Below are 16,757 nucleotides of genomic sequence, written 5' to 3'. Positions count from 1 at the left end.
CTCCCCAAGGACCTGCAGCTCAGGCTCCGCCAGCTACGGCTACGTAAGCTCCGTGTCACCACCAAGGCCATCAACCGGAGGCGTGCTGCCGCTGCCAAACGGGCAAAGAGGGTGTAACGATGACGACGACATGAGAACGAAGCAGGACTTGTTCAGTTCACTATGGGTTCAGAGACAACCGGTCTTCACTGGAGTCATGTCAGTATTTCTCTCTTTTTTTTTTAGAAACTCTGTTCTTTATCAACGACACCTGTCCGGATATATGAACGATTTAATCCTCTGCTGTGGAGCAGCAGAACAATCGTGGGAACAATTCATTACTTGAAGACACACACACATTTATCTTTGCTGCTGTTAAGTCACAGCAGTCTCCAGAACTGCTGTCTTGGGTTTGGACTTTAAGTATTAACGTGCTCTGACGGCGTGACAAGCAAATACCAGGGGCTACGTTAGGACAAGGCTTCTCCTCACATGAGAAGCTGGTCTTATTTTCCCAGATAAGCTGCCAGTAAACATGGGAGGAGATCCTGTACCGCGTTCAAATCCCCCACAAACACAAAAACAAAAACTTGACCCCGACCTAACTTCAGACGCACAGTTCCAGATGAGCAAGAGCGCCTCCTGTTCTTTAACAGGTGCTTGAATTCGTGGAATTTCAGGATGGAACGGGACGGCTCTTTCAAAATAAATGCATCATTTCCACAAATCTAATAAGATTGTAAGACGATTTGTACGAAAACGGCACCAAAATTGGAAAGTAACATACGTCAGTACGTTAAGTGCAATTTTGAGGTTTAGGAGAAAGAAAAAAAAAAAAAAAAAACTTTCTACTTTCCGAAGTGTCCTTTTAAAAGGAAAACAAACTTAAATTGATCTCACAGAACTGTTGTCATGTTGTCTTGTCTCTAAACTGCAGAGAATGAACAAATTTGGTAGGAGGAGACATTAACGGAATCTTTATTCATTACATAATTAACATTTGACTTTACAGTTAAAAACATTAGAAATAAAACTAATTTACTTGAGGATAATGAGCTTCCACTTGACACTGTTTCTCATCTTTGGCGGTGTCGGGACCTCAGCTTCTAAAAAAAAAAAAAAATAGTGTGAAACAATGTTCTTACAACAAAACTATTTCTGAATGTTTGTTCACATACGGCACAGAGCAGATATGCATTAGAAGAATAAAATGTAGTTGTGCGTCAGTGACCTGCGACCAGAAAGGTCAAGGTCACCAGTCGGCGGCTGACCTTGTGGTGAAGCTGCAGGTCTCTGCTGCTGCTGCTGCTGGAAAGAAGCCATGATGCTGTTTGCTGTTGAGTTTGGCCCAGTCAGCTAAAGAGCGGGAATTAAATTATTAAATTATAAAAAGGTTACAAAAACAACGTAATAATCCTAAACACGAACAAACACGATGCACAGTCTTATTTCTCGTACGTTCACAGAATGCGTACGTGCATCTCGACTCCTGACTCTACTTTTTTGGGAGATCTTATGTTAGTGTTGTTTCGTTTTGTCCAAGCGCAGGCTATTTTTCCCCCTTTAGTGCAAAGAAAAAAGTTGAATTCTGCATGAAAGAACATGTCAATAATTCATTTATTTCATCCCGCTTTTCTCCAGTTTGATTCTGATTGAGCTAATTTGTCGCTGCTTGTCCAAACATATCGATCAATAAATTAAAACAAATTGAACATTTCATAAAAACAAGTGTGAAGAAAGCATATTACTGGTGTTGTATTGACATTTCTGAGATTTATCTGGCATGATAGTTACCGGGGCTTGGTTGCTTAGGAGGCCTTCTGGCCACACCTCAGGCACTGCTGTCTCCATCATCTGCAGAGCCTCCTCGTAGGCCAGCTGCAGCTTCTCTGCCTGTCTGTCGAACTGGAACAGCACCAGGGCTTTCAGCAGGCCGTGCACTTCCTCTGCAAGGGGGGACGGGACAAATGAGCCGTCAGTCAAACTGGTCGAATTATACAGGAAGCCGCTCCAAAAAAAAAGTAGATTTTGTGAGGGCAGGTATTTAAATGCAAACTGAATGCTTCTCCAAAGTAGCACCACATTTCCCATCATCCCTGGCTGCCTCCTACCGTTTTACTTCTACCTCTACACTGTACACTACAGAATTGCAGCCATTTTTCCATCAAGCAGCCGCAAACTGATCTTAGTTTTTGACTGAGACAAATCAAACACGAATGATTAAAGTTACAAAAAATAAAAAGCAAAGCAAATATAACTGAGTAAGAGCCTTGGGGTGTTTAGGTCTGTACCTCTCATCTTGTCCACAGCGGTGATGATCTCACCCAGGGCGTACACGAGCGCTCTGTCCTCCATCGGGCTTCCCTCCTTCAGACTGAGCTTCTTCCGCTCTGCCTTCCGCCGGTTCTTGGATGATCTCCTGCAGGCAGAGCATGAACAGAAAACCAGAAACCAACATTGAATTATTATTATTATTGTTGTAAAAACAAAAACACCAGACTTTGAACAACGAGTTCTGTCTTACGAGGAGATGCGGGAGTTACTCTGGGAGTATTTGGAGCCGGTCATCACACTGCTGGCTTCAGAGTAAAGCTCAGCATCAGGACAGTCGGGACCGTCCTCATCTGGTAGAGAAGAAGGAGGGTTACCGAAGATTTAGGGTTTAAATTATGATTCCAATGGAAGAATTTAATCAGAAAATGTTTTTAAGTCCATAGAGTTCATTTTCTTAATTCCTTGTCCTTTTTTGCCTCCTTCTTGACCTGTATGCTTTACTTTATACTCTTTAGAGGGTACGAAGTTGAAATTGATCACTCTAGGAAACATTTAAACTACAATTGAACTCTCTTTAGCCATTTTGTGGTGATAATATGGCTGGAACATTGAGCGTACAGATGGAGATTATGCTGCAAGACTGGTCTGAGAAATTCTCATGAACTTTGACCCTTTTTTGTTTAAAACAAAAAACAAATCACTATTATTCTTACAGAGATGAATCTTATTACAACTTCCTCTTAGGCCTACTAGAGGTGAACATTTGATACTATAAAGAAAAATGTTGGGTTAAGTTTGACTTTAAGACACGGATCTGACATTCAATCATAACACGTTCAAACCAAACGATCAACCACGTTGTCTCGTCAGTCCCGGCTTATTCTCACCCAGCATGTCCAGTCTGGCCTTCTCTTTCTGCGCTCGAACCACAGCCAGCCGGGTCCTGTGCCGCGTGAACGTCGCGACCTGAGCCTCCAGGAAAACAGTCTGGGTGCCGACAGCTGATACAAGACAACATGACAACATCAAAAGACAGAAGTTCTCCGTGCGGCCTAATTCGGCTTCTTGCCGCCATTTTCCACCATGTTTCTGAAAACTGGACACACTGACGCCAGCGTCATCACACAGCCCACATGGCTGAACATGCCGGTCTGAACTGTTCTTACCTTCTAATAGAGCAGGTTTCAGGTTGGTTTCAGTGATGTCTTGCCTGTTGTGCATGTAAATCTGAAGCAGACAAAGAAATAAACCGTCACACGTGCAAAGAAACACACAAAAGGCCTGTTCTACAGTCTAAATTTTCAGGCGTTTTAAATGTTTAAGAAAAATGTTTAAGTAAAAAGGCTTTTACACTTCAGAAAAAGGTAATGACAATTAAAAAAAAAAAAAAGGTAAAAAGAAGGAAGGGAGGCTAATTTTGCTCACTGACCAATCGAAGCGCCTCCTCCCAGACTGCACCTGTGATCAGAGCCAAGATGGCTTCCTCACAGTCCTGTTGGAAACAAAAATACAGACCCTCAGACCTCAACCAGCAGCCGCACACAGGGAGTGGTCTGTTGCCGGGTGATTTGCAGCACATTATAACTTTAAAAATCAACATTTATCAGTCTGGTTTCGGCTCAAGCGGCGAGCTGCTTTATTAGAAGCCATTTTGTCCAGAAGTTGATGGCTGCAGAGGATCTTACTTTGGCGTACTGGTCCAACAGCAGGGCAGCTTCTGAGTACCGCCGCTGCTCAGTCAGCTTCTCTATCGGGGAAGGAAGCACAAACGGCGTTAGGATTTACACTTGAGGACGCCCCGGTGAAACCACACCATGTCTCGCCAGCTAACCAGCTCCCTGTCTGACTGACTGTCTACCTGCCCTTCGGTCTGTTGTCGTGGTTACCTGCCAGGTCCCTGGCCAGCAGAGCTAACTGGTCAGGTGGCAGCGGGATCTGCTGCGCCACGCAGATGGCGTTTCTCCAACTGGAGCTGCTGGCGAACGCCTGCAGGGCGCTGACTGACTCTCCGCATCGCCATAGCAACAGGCCGGCCTGCTCCGCCTGCTGCTGCTCCACCAGGTGTTCGGCGTAGGCGCAGCTCAGAGCCTGGAGGTCAAAGGTCGGGAGGTGGAAGTCAGGTTTTACGTACAGCTTCATGAGCAAATGTCGATGCTTGAATCCTTGATATTCTGTAATAATGACAGTTTTCAACACACACACTGGCAACTTTCTGTGTTCTGTTGTAACTTAATCTAATTGTTTCATACTACACGCTACAAACTCGAGGTTCGTTTCGGTCTGTACCATGTACTGAGCGCTGGTTGCTGTGTACAGTCTCAGAGCTTCACTGTAGAGTTTGTGCTCCTTGACCAGCTGCAGAGCTTCAGGGAAATGGTCCTGTCCTGAACATAAAACACAACAAGATCGTGTCATGCTCACATTGGATTTTTGAGGAAAAAAAAACAAAAACAAACAAACAAACTGCAAAACACTAGCACCGTTTAACTTCCTACTTTTATTCTGAAATTTTTCTATTTTATAAAAATGTGTAAATCTGATCTTACTAGATTTCTGAGCCTATTGCTGTTTGGTCACTGGCATTGTGTATTTCGGCGTAGTAAAGCAAATAAAAATGTCTACGTTTAACTGTTCTTTGCTTGTGATAATGACTGCCCTGACTTTTCTAACAAGAGCCACGATGTTGTTTTCTTTCATATACTCTACATACAATACAGCAACTTCATAGTATCTTTGATTTACATGCCAATAATCTTGAGATGCTTCCTTAAATATTTCTAAATTGTGGCAGATCCATTCTGTAAAAAGTTCTTTTAGGTCAACAAAGGACTTAGGCATAGTTTTCAGACATAAAGTGGAATGAATTACTTGTTACTAAACTGATATATGGAGAGCTGAGGCTGCGAGTCTTGTAACTGGAAAACCTCACATGCAACAGGTGGCTTCCAGACAAAAAACACACACGGCCCCAAAATGCACCGAGTTGACAGGTACGATGTGACTGACCGCACTTGCTGAGGTGCAGCAGGGCCTTCCTGTAGCGCTTCAGGTGTTTGTCGATGGTGTAGCGTTGGTAGTTTGGCTCCAGACCCTTCAGCATGTTTAAGAAGGGAAGGTACTCTTTGGGGTCCTGCAGGGGATTGCAGACAGAAATGGAGGAACATTAGCAGACAGCATGATGCCTAATTCATCCTCCTGTTACACCTTAGTCATACTGTATATGGCATGTAGAGTGTAGAAATAAGTGAAGGATCACGCAGGTGTTTTTTTAGATGTTTGGCTGCCTGGAATGTAGGAAATCCATCTGAAAACTGGAAAATGGAAAGTAAAGTATATGGGATTTTTTCCTTTTTTAAGAACAGTAGGCACCAGAGCAGAACAGACTCATGCATTCTAAAAACTTGTATGACCTCCTGCAAGAGCTGATATTCAGATGAGATTTTAGTGCGCTTGGCAGTGAAAGTTAACACATCGAGGAGTAAATATGTGCGATATTTGGCAGCTTAAATGCCTCTTGTTTAATTTTTACTGCCGTCTGATGCTTTGGTGCATACATCTGCATATTAATGAGGGCAAAATATTTTCCTCGAAACTTCTTACCGTGATGAGGAGGTCTGAATGATCACACTTCGTATGCAAAGAGAAACAGGTTGATGTTCAAATACTTCCACTTAAAGTCAAACGGTGAACTGGTCTAAGTACTGACCTCATTAGCATGACTGACCATGTCTAATATATACGGTACTTAGGATTTCCAGTTTTATTTGTGCTGTAGAGAACTTTGCGACCCTCGTTTGTTAAGTGAAATGAAACATGGAGTTAGGTGTTTTCTCCTCCGCCACCGTCTCGTACCTTCTGGGATTTCTCGGCCACCATGAGCACGAGGTCGAAGTCGTACGTTCCCAGAGAGTGTTCATACAGGTCGTTGACGTTGACGAGGAAGAGGAGGTACTTCAACGCCTCTTCGGCGCTCACAGCGCCCGCAGCTGCAGGAGGGTTCTCTGGACAAATACACACACAAGACTTAATCAGGTAATGATGAAACATCCTCTCCTCTCTTCCACTACCGTCTGTCCGTGTGTCTGCGCGCAGCAGCGTTCACGTGCTGTAGACTGCATCTCCTGCAGGTCATCAGTGTGTTTGAGGCTGTTCTCACCTCGAAGCTCGTGGACTTTCTGCAGAGCGACTTCCAGCTCTGGAACCGTCTTCTTCACATGAGCCGTGAGTATCGACAGACAGAACCTGGAGGAAGAACACCCTGATCATTTTAGGACCCTCCAGTGCTATCAAACGATAAATTCACCGCACATTTCTGACCAAATCACTCTATTCACTATGTTTTTACAGCTCTTACATGCTATAAAAGGGGTCTGGATAAAATCTGCTGGATGCACAAGCGTCATTTGTCAGACACTTTAAATAAATTACCCCTGACATTATGTTGTGTTGTTATGTGAACATGTATGTCTAAAGACTTCATTAGCAATATCGCTGACTTGTTTGGATCCATCGATTCCATGGCGTGCCGTAAAGCATCGCAAACCACATCCACCTTCTTCTGGCCAGAGGCAGACTGGGGCTGGACTGGGCTGCTCTCAGGAGGGGGGTACATGCTGCTGGTTGTGTCCTCCTCCCTGGGTACCAAGAAAAAAAACACATGTAATAGATTTATTTTTTATTGTATTTTTTTTAATTTAAATGTTTGAATCCAATCTTTCAGCTCTGAGAAAGTCCTACTTGAGCTCAGTAAGGAAGAGGTTGATGTGGTTGACGGCGTCCAGTTGTGTGATGAAGGTCTCTATGTTCTCCAGGAAAACCTGCAGGAGGAAAATAACACCTTCTTTATTTTTTTTTATCATTGCACCACTGGTCACGGTCAGAAACAGACTGTAGCCTGAGAGAAATCCAGTCTGCAAAAAGCATCATGCTGTTATCCCTCAAAGCATTTTAAGTAATTTAAATCTACTGCTATCAATTCTTGTGTTTATATTTCCAAATGTTAGATATCTTGTTTGGAAATCACACTTGTCATCTAATTATCTATCCTGTATGTTCCAGTGTTTTCTTCACCTTGTATGATACAGGCCAAAACCCTTCGTTCTTCAACTGTATCTTCTCATTTTTACTTTAAAAAAATCAGTGTTCCCTTGTAAATTAACCTGTGAAGAAGTGAAATTTTATTAACGGCCTGCTTCAGACTAAATTAAGGCTCCGTTGTCACAGAACTATATGTTAAAACCCAGTACAAACCTTTGGGTTGTGGTCGTAAATGAGGTTCAGGTTGATCCTCAGCTTCCTCATACACTCAAAGGCTTCTCTGAACCTCAAACTAAAAAAAGAAACAAAAAACAACATGCAGAATTGAGATTAACACTCCAGATACAGGTTGGCAAAATTTTCACTTTTCGTTCACTCTCTGCTTCCAGTATTTGTGCTCAGCTAGGCCGAGCTAGGAATCTGGGTAAAGCATCGGACTGTTCATTTCAGGCTACAAATGAATTTCTTTCCAATCCCTAACCCGAAGGTTGAGAAGATTATGTCAGTATATAAAACAAGACTAAGCTTATGGGAAAATATAAGAAAAACCACATTAAGATCCCAGGTGGGTGTAGTTAAGACCAGTGGAAGGAACGTTTGTCTCTATAATTTTGGCCAAATTCAATAGCGAACATATCATTTGAAAACCAAGCATGTGATATGATGGAAGAACATCAAAGTCACCTGTCCAACCACTTCCTGAGCTGAGCCAACACCAGCGCTCGATGATGTATGGTCTCCAGGTTCCCACGAGGCATCTGGACACAAACCGAAGTGAATCAGAGACTGCATACCTCTAACTCTGTCATTTTAGAAAACACAAAATCTTTTGAGGTTCTAGATCTTGAATTTGCCTGAAAAGACTCTCAGTCTCGGACGATCAAATCTGCAGTGCTGCCGTGGCTTTTGCTTTTGCCTTTGTGTGTCTGTGCGTGTAAGTGTGTATGTGTTGGCCTGACCTGTAGAATCACTTGGGTGTCTTGAGGCACCACAGTGACGATCCTGGATCCTCTCTCTACCCGACGCAGCGTCTCGTCGTTCTGGCCTCTGTCTGAGGCCAAGGCCGCCTGCAGCCCTGCCGGATCAAAGGTCACTCGACTCAGCTGTGCCATAAAAACATACCAGCGGCAACACCATCTAACACCTCGTCCCAGAAGAACGGAGGAACACAGCACCGACGTTAGCATTAACGATGAGAGCAGCCTGAGCCTGGGCCAACAACAAAGCTTACGTTTAACAGCAACTGTGCTTCCTAGAAGCTCTTTACTTAACACCTCCAGGTCCCCGCCGAAAGCAATAACTGGAACGATACCGTGTTTCATTTACATGGACGCGCGTGGCGTCGGCGAAAGTGGCACATTGAGATGGATTACTCTGACCCTGGAATACAGGTACAAATGGGTCTTTGGGAGCTGCACAATAAGTTGCCCCCGTATCACTGTCTGTTGTTTACTACTGTCGGTCCTGCAGTTAACATGATCACTGGGCGTTTCTTTTATTGCTTGATATTAAAAAGTATTGATATTAATATTTTTTATTTAACTATTACTACTCATAATTCATTCACTTTTACTAATGTAAATGAAAAATATCAAACTGTATTAAATCTGAACTAAATAACATTAATTTAGAATCTCAGTATGTCAGCTCATTACAAACGTTTTGCATTTCTGTACGTAACCCTAGGCCATGAGCCTAAATGTATTTTGACTCTGGGCGTTTCACTGTGTGGCTGTCCCCACCTTACCTTTGACACTGAGAGCGCTCAGTTGGAGGCAGCGGCAGGTGTGGGAGTGCGTGGTGATGAGGAGGAAGTCGTTGCAAACGGCGAGCGAAGAAACATTGGAGGCCAGCTGAGGAGGAAGCAGATATAAATGAACACACATCCCAGTAGCCACGCGTCTTCCCGCCTCTGGACGGACATATACTGAGAGAGCTGGGGAAAAGACGGCTGACGGCCCACCTCTTTGTCTCCAGCGTACAGGTGGGATCTGTCCGTCAGGCCGAGTAGATATTCCTGAACACGGAACAGAAACGTATGCATTATGGCCTGTGTGCAAAGATCCGACTTATGACTGATGGCGTAATCAGAAGCCAGTACGTTTTTCTACCTCCCCGCTGATGCTGCAGAGGGCCGTCTGAACGCAGGGAACAGGGAAGCTGACGCTGCATCCACTGGAGTCACGCCAACGCTCCACTGATGGTTCGGGACGATCTACGCAGAGATTTTAAAAAATCTCCTCAGGTGTGAAAACAAGTATCAATGTATGTGCAGGAAATTTAAAGTGGAAGAAAATGTCAGACCTATTTAATTTATATCATTGTAACTTTGTAATTGCAGTCATCTATCCCCCGCGGATACACTGTTATATTGCATGACTCTACCAGGCAGCAAATTATTGCTCGGTGGTAAAGAAGGCAGAATGACTCTTGTAATGGAGGTTTAAAATAAAATAATATGTTTTGGGTTGATAATTTTCCAATGAAACATCTCTTAGCATCCAAAAAGAAGCTGGTTACTGACCCCAGAGCACTTTCCTGATCTGTCCGTCCTCCAGCTGAAGGGCCACGGTGCCACTCCGTGAACAGTGAACCATGCTGACCACAACACCGTCCACCTCTATCTCAGACCTGAGGCGTAAACAACGGCATTCAAAAGCTGGGGAATAATTCACTATATGACCTTAAATGACTTCAGTGTCATTATGTTTATTTATTTGCTTTGCAGGACAAAGGCGTAACTAAAGGCGGTTGCGCGGTTTGCCGACCTGACACTGAGTGCGTCACTGGCGTCCTGCGCAGGGCGGAGCATCTGCAGGGTGGAGGAGGTCGGCAGCGGGCCGGAGCTGACGCCCACAAACAGCTCATCCTCCAGCCACAGCAGCTGCCGCAGGGCCAGAGGGTCGTCCCGGAGAGCCGCTACGCTGCAGGACAAGTAGGTAGGAGAATGATTTGAACACAGGTAAACCAGGACAAAGCAGCAACTGTTAGTTGAACGGAGAGAGATTTAGCACATTTTGAAATGAAGACACTAGTTTTTCAGATTACTGACGTAATGGCGAATCAGGCCGAGCGGGTGATGTTCAGGCAGGCAATCAGCTGTGTGGCAGTAGGAAACAGTATCATGTACAGCGTCGCCGGTCATGGCGTTACCTGAAAGTTTTCTGGAGGACCAGGGGACGAGACACAATCCTGAACCCATCAGCTGTTTTGTCAGCCTGTTCTCCTGAATCTAAAAAAAATAAAAAGAATAAATAGAATGCACAGGTAACAATAATATATAGAACCAATACGTGTAGACTGTTTATGTCCCTTTAAAATACATGAAGAAAAAGGCTAAATGTGAGAATCAGCCCAGACATCATTTTCTTCTGCTCAAGCAACTGTGTGTGTCATCTTCTACCCAAGATCCAGTAGGTATTTTGGGTGTTTTCTGTAGTTAGTTTGGATTATGTCCTTTCTCTAAGAAACAACAAGAACCGTGTGGCTCAAGAGGAATTATAACTCAAACTGGCCCAAACACACTGAGTCAATTTTAATCAGGTTCAGACTCAGAATCCGAGCTCTAATTTTCCTGAACTGAAAGTCCTGCACAAATACACTGAACAAACTGGGTTTGAGCTCACAAGGCTCAGGTTAGATAGAGTTCAGCTGACAACTTGTTCCCCCTCTTTAGGGGAAACAACGCATGACCCACCTTGGCTGTAGACTGAGATCTGTCCGTTAGCGGTGAGTGCCGCCAGGTGATTGGTCTTCTGAGGTTGGCAGAGGAAGGTCACCTGGTTGACTGGTGATTTCAGCTGGAGCTCGAATGAACACATGGGAGGAGGCACAACACACTGCCTGAAGGTTGTCACCAGGATTTTATCTGAGGGGCATTAGTCAAACATTAACATCACGCTGAATCATTCTGCAGCTTCGCCTCCTCTCATGTCATCGCTGCTCACCTCCATCGATCACAGCCACGCTGGCGTGGTCAGTGGCGTCCAGCCCGGGGCTCCGCTCCGTCGTCCAGCCCCAGTCGTAAGTGATGCCGGTCCAGCTGCGCGTCACCAGGTGGAGCCTCAGGGGACGCTCAGGGTCCCAGCAGACGCAGACCGGAGCCCTCTGAGGGTCCCTGCCAAAGTCCAGGCTCTGTTTCAGATACCAGTGGTAGTTCCCTACTGTCCACAGCTGGACTGCAGAGAGAGCATCACCAAGTTCAACATGAATTCACCACACTGATAAAATAATCTGACCATAATAAACATTTGATTTATTTATTGAATCATTTAATAACTCATTTGTGGATTTATTAACCGACTAAAGAAAATGTCCCTCATAGCCTTGTTTTTCTAACTGTCGAAGCCTAAAATTTGCTGCCTCATCAATTGAATTTTTTCCTCATTACCTGATTTTTGCGTCTTTCTTTCACTTTATTTGCAAAATTCTGACATTAATCTTATAGGACAATATTTCAGATAATTAATCACCATGCAAACCGTTTTTTTTTTTTTTTAGGTTAGTTTAATCTGAATTAGGGAATATGGGGGTTTTAAAATGAATCTGAAACCCCCATATGTCTGGTAGGATTTAAACTTTTTTGCTTTCCGGACTTCGAGTGGTAGCTTTAAAAAATATTCTGCAGCAGCGAGCAATAAATGTTACGACACACCAGAGTTCAACTTTGGCTGAACTTACTGTAAGTGTTGACCCGTCCATCCTGTCCAGCGGTCATGTCTTCCAACCAGACAGCTAAAACAGTGGAGTCACTGTTCCACAGAAGCTCCTTCACCTACAACACACACACACACACACACAAACACACACAGTCTAATAAGCTGATAACACTGTCCTCTGGAACGTAAACTGCACCACTGATCGCTGCCATGCTGATCATTTTATATCTGTTCTGTGACTGACATGTATCTATCAATGTGTCTAAAGTTATAAGTTGTATATAAAGTCAGATTTAGCTGCGCGCACCTTGGCCTGGTCCTTGCTGAAGGGCAGGGTGAAGTCTCCGTGCAGCAGTCCATTCTTCTCCATGAACACCACGCTGTGTTTGTTGGGATGGCGTTGAGTGCTGGCTATCAGGCTGCCGGAGGGTCTGAAACGCAAGGAGAATAATACTGACATTCACTCAACAGAGCCAGGCAAAAATCAGCCGGCATCCAGGCGACTGCTAATGCTGCTAAAACTTAAACTAAAGTTCCACGGTTAGTTTAGTTTAATGAACTAAAAGAGAACTGCTTTAACAGCGGTCTTACTTCCAGCAGAGCGCCTGCTCCAGGCCGTTTGCTGGCTCGCTGGTGGCCTGCAGGACACCCTCTCTGTTCCACACCCGCACCTTCCTGGCTCCGGTCTGAGGACAGATGGCACTGACGGCAAACAGTTGCCCGTCACCTCGCCACGTCACCCGCGGCCTGCAGTCGTCCCACCCAGTGGCTGGCTGCACCTCCTGTGTTGCGAGTTTACATCGTTCGGAATATTTTCATTTTAGACTAATTTTCCATTCATTTACATCAATTTTTTTTTTTTTTCAAACTGAGGTCTCCTTAGTTGAACACTGACCTGGAGCTTCCTCTGGGCTGCCTGTTTCCCCTCTGAGCCGTGGAACTGAGTCTCCTTCTTCCCCCAACCCACTGTGATGAACTTTCCTGCAAAACACACAATGTAAAGAAGATTCAAAATTTTTATACAAATATCATTATCGTTGGGTCATATTACAAATATTTCTACATTCCATGAATCATCTGGTGATTCTCTGTGGGTCTTGACCCTCAAGGTGGGAACCAATAATCTGAACAGGGTCCACCGGAGCCAGCGTACCTTCCCCAAAGTCGTCCTGGTGGATTCCGACCTCAGTGATCGGCTCAAAGTCTTTGGTCATCATGATGATCGTTTCCTGACCTGTGAGCACAAATCATTAGGGATTTATTCATCTCTAGCACAGCAGGATATATTTTGTTGGACTTTCTACGCACTGAGCTCTTCCTAAGGTTACATAATGTCTGTATGTCTTAGAGAGTAGAACAGTGTTATAGTAGTCGTATGCAGAAATCAGAAATGTTGGCTCTTCCTTTCCAATGTCCAGCTAAGAAATTGTGCTACGTTAAAATTTCTCACCTACACTATGACTGCCTCAGCTTTATAATAACTCACCTCACTAAGACCGGCTTCTCTCCTGACCTTTAAGGGTAATGGCCCTCTAAAAGTTTATACATCTGGATTCAGCAGGTACTGTCCCTCAGCCCAGTGTTGAAACAAGACTATACTTAGTATCTTGAGATTTTTTGTACTTTGCTTTGTGTGCAGTGTTGAAAAGGTAACCTGACAGTATAACTCAAGAGACTGACATTTCCACCCAGGGCTCTCTGACTCTGATCATTCAAAACCTTGAACTTAAGGTGGGAGCTTTTGATTTAAAACAACGCATTAACAATTGTATGAATAACATTTTCTTTGCCATTTCTTTTAAAATACTGACCAGTAGTGAGAACAACAAGCTCTTCATCAGGACTCCAACTCATCGACGTCAGACCTCTGTCCACACTGCCAACACACTCCAACTGTGGAACATCACAGCAGATGTTTTGTGAGGAGTCTCACTGAGATAATGCATTCCTTGGCTCTTTATCCCAACCTTATCTCAAAACAGACTAATCTTAAAGCTAAAGCTTATTCTCTACGCTCAAAGAGCATTTTGAAGAGGTGAGGAACGGACACGATGTCCTCACTTTCCAGCTTTTTTGTGCTGCTGACCTGGCACGTGTTGAGGTTGAAGAGGACGACATCGCCACCGGCTGTGGCCAAACACGCCGACTCGAGTTCAGCCAGGTCCTGCAGTCCGACCACCACGCCACTGCCATCCTCCGGGAGGAAACCGTCCGCTGTCAACGAGGCTTCACTGACCACCTGCAGTAGAGAACGGAGGAGAGTTAACGATGAGCGAACCAACTTTCAGCCCCACTCATAGTTTAAAACTAAGGTTCCCAGTTAAAGTCCTGCTCCTTTCCTTTTTTAGTTGTTGAAAAATTTCCTCAGTCAGATAAAGCTAAAATGAACGAGTGAATTTCTGAGCACTGACAACTACACACAATTTTTCTTCTCATCAGCCAGTGCTGAAAACCCTCGACTCCCCCAGAGACAAAGAGACAAGTACAGCGTGTCATCACCAGCTCACCTGGCCAGTTCGGGGCTCATACTCTGTGATGGAGTACTGAGAGGCAACCAGCAGCGAGCCGGTGTCGGCCCGCACGGAGAAAAACTGCGGGGAGCCCGGACCCTGCAGCTCAGAGCTGCGCAGGCTCTTCAGCAGCTTCAGGTTCCTCATTTTACCTCAGGACAGACGGAGAACACACCGAACCTGAGTCTGGACCCAAAGGCTGCAAAAGACCTGAAACCGCAGACAGACAGAGCTGGGCAATATATCCGTGGAACATTAATACGTTGACAAAGTAGCAGAAATCATCAAGGACTTGGGTTGTCATTAAATAATGAGATGGCTTCAGTGTTGGTCATCTTGAGGGTGACTTTTGTCAATGAACAGCAAATGCTACTACCTGCCTGACCACCGTGTCTACGCAACAGCAGACTGCCTTTCAGCTTTCCTTGTGTAAAATGTCTTCTCCAAACAGCCATGCCTAATATATCAAATCATCATACTGAGGTATGCGGTCAAACATATTTGGATGTTGGACTCTGCCCAGCCCCGATGACAGAGAGTTAATAGTTGCAGATGAGGATGAGTTGGGACGGACTGCACAACCTAAAGTTGTCTCAAGAAATCAAGTCAACTGTAAGTGAACATTTTTGGTTCAGTAAGATGCTTGTTTATCAAGTAAACAATGCTTGTTTACTTATTTATCAAGTAAACGATATAGTCTATAGTTTATCAAGTAAACAAGAAGATCATGGCTTCAATTCTCATCTCAATACCGTGGGAGTCAGACTGAATAGTTAGAAGTCGTCTCTCGGGGAAAAAAAACCCCGTATGTTCTCCCTCTTTCTAGATGTTAACGCAACTGCTACGTTAGATTAATCCATTATCGGACACACCCCTCTACCAAACCAGCTCTTTCCCTCTTTGAATCAAAATTTGGGTGGCAACACCCCTACGCAATGATCTAAAAATCAAGTTTATCAACCTGTTTTGAATTACACGGTTTATTTAATAATCCTTTAGCACGTTACATTAACTTGTTAGCCGCTTTCCTTTACCTTTTTTCATTGCTTCCTTCATGGCATCAGTGACAAAACCGCCAAAAATCCGCCAAAGTCAGACAGGTTACATGACGGTGTAACTTTACCTTAAAAGTACTTCCACGATGTAAAAGGCTTGTTCGCAATTTACTAACTAATATGATGTAATTTTAAAAGTGTGCAGCCTGTCCGAAAATGGAACTGGAACCGCTAGCTTACAATTCAAATGTAAGGAGCAACACGCTTTTAGCAAAGCTAATCCAACATCCAAACTGAATATGACAGCTATGAAACTGATCGATATTAGAAACAAACAACACAACTCACCGATAAGAAACAGCGTGAATAAGTAAAACCTTTTAAATGTCCAGCATCAACAACAAAACAACACACATGTGGCGCTGTCAGACTCACAACCTTTCACCTCTGCCGCGGGTGCGTGAGCTCACGGCGCTATCGCCCCCTGGCGCCGGGGAGGAATCATACATCAATGGGAACACATGGACTTTTTATCCGGGGGAACCGGCTGATTATTTTAAATGTGTTTTTTAAAAACAACACGATGACGAGGGATGTTATCTGTTTAATTTAACTGTTTGTAATTTTTTGGAAAATGTTCCATATTCTCAAATCTAAATGTGTCAGAAAGAAAACCCAACTTTACCTTCTTTCTCCCTTTTGTGGTGGATAAATTGCAAAATCAGAGAGGAATTAAGACCCTAAGCAGTCTTAGGACTTGTAATACCACAAATTAAAACTTCTCGATTGTACTTTACCCTTCACCTTCCAATTTTATTTCTACTGGATGTGAACAACTGCTTGTACATTGTGTATTTTGTCTGATTTTATTTATTTATTACGTTTTTTCCCCTCTCTGTTTTAATATATTTGTATATGTTAAACATATTTATGTTTATGGTTGTTGTCCATACAGGCAAAAAAAAAAAAAAAAATTGTAAATGGAAGCTGTGCATGACAGAAACTGAAAATATCTCCATAAATACCTTTAAAACTTCACTTCATCAAGTAGGTTCCATATTACACGCTTTGTCTCACATATAATATTATGTTTACATCTATTATTTATATTATATTTATATCATTTCTTTTACATAATGCTTGAGTATATTACGCATTTATGTGAAATTTCAAATATACTTTATCTGAAATATCAGAAAATGCACATACTGAACATTAGTTTAGGGCAATGTACTAAATAAAAATGTCTGCTTTGATTCATATGCTATAAATACATATATATATATTCATATATACACACACAC

The 16,757-nt window shown here is 43.6% G+C and overlaps 1 protein-coding gene across 5 annotated transcripts; it reads right to left on the bottom strand.

The window, feature by feature from the left end:
- Positions 1-17: 17 nt before the first annotated feature.
- Positions 18-15,948, bottom strand: elp1 (elongator acetyltransferase complex subunit 1). Of its 5 annotated transcripts, none has more exons than XM_040119887.1 (37): positions 15,892-15,948; positions 14,456-14,668; positions 14,035-14,187; positions 13,760-13,841; positions 13,102-13,182; positions 12,844-12,929; positions 12,540-12,730; positions 12,256-12,379; positions 11,971-12,064; positions 11,238-11,468; positions 10,988-11,158; positions 10,444-10,522; positions 10,059-10,214; positions 9,815-9,921; positions 9,402-9,505; positions 9,254-9,307; positions 9,038-9,143; positions 8,250-8,365; positions 7,975-8,048; positions 7,504-7,582; positions 6,991-7,070; positions 6,750-6,887; positions 6,410-6,495; positions 6,106-6,254; positions 5,260-5,383; positions 4,540-4,637; positions 4,140-4,341; positions 3,939-4,000; positions 3,683-3,745; positions 3,420-3,480; positions 3,141-3,254; positions 2,504-2,603; positions 2,271-2,398; positions 1,774-1,925; positions 1,251-1,335; positions 1,022-1,085; positions 18-91 (listed from the first exon to the last, which is right to left on the bottom strand). In XM_040119887.1, the coding sequence occupies exons 2-37, from the start codon at positions 14,603-14,605 to the stop codon at positions 40-42; spliced, it is 3,996 nt and encodes a 1,331-aa protein (XP_039975821.1). In that variant the 5' UTR covers positions 14,606-14,668; positions 15,892-15,948; the 3' UTR covers positions 18-39. The 5 variants fall into 5 exon arrangements, with proteins under 5 accessions (XP_039975821.1, XP_039975820.1, XP_039975822.1 ...); XM_040119886.1 differs by having other exon boundaries at positions 15,802-15,942; XM_040119888.1 differs by having other exon boundaries at positions 15,889-15,926.
- Positions 15,949-16,757: the final 809 nt, after the last annotated feature.

Source organism: Xiphias gladius, chromosome 23 (assembly GCF_016859285.1).
Source record: "Xiphias gladius isolate SHS-SW01 ecotype Sanya breed wild chromosome 23, ASM1685928v1, whole genome shotgun sequence".
Lineage (NCBI taxonomy): Eukaryota > Metazoa > Chordata > Actinopteri > Istiophoriformes > Xiphiidae > Xiphias > Xiphias gladius.
The sequence above is the reverse complement of the archived record's forward strand: the minus strand, read 5'-3'. Positions and strand labels throughout refer to the sequence as shown.

Coding starts and splice junctions, on each gene's coding strand:
- elp1 (XM_040119887.1), bottom strand. CDS start 14,605: ATGAGGAACCTGAAGCTGCTGAAGAGCCTGCGCAGCTCTGAGCTGCAG. Junction 9,922..10,058: donor AGTGACGCACTCAGTGTCAG/GTCGGCAAACCG, acceptor TTTACGCCTCAG/GTCTGAGATAGAGGTGGACG. Junction 2,604..3,140: donor GGCCAGACTGGACATGCTGG/GTGAGAATAAGC, acceptor CTTCTCTACCAG/ATGAGGACGGTCCCGACTGT.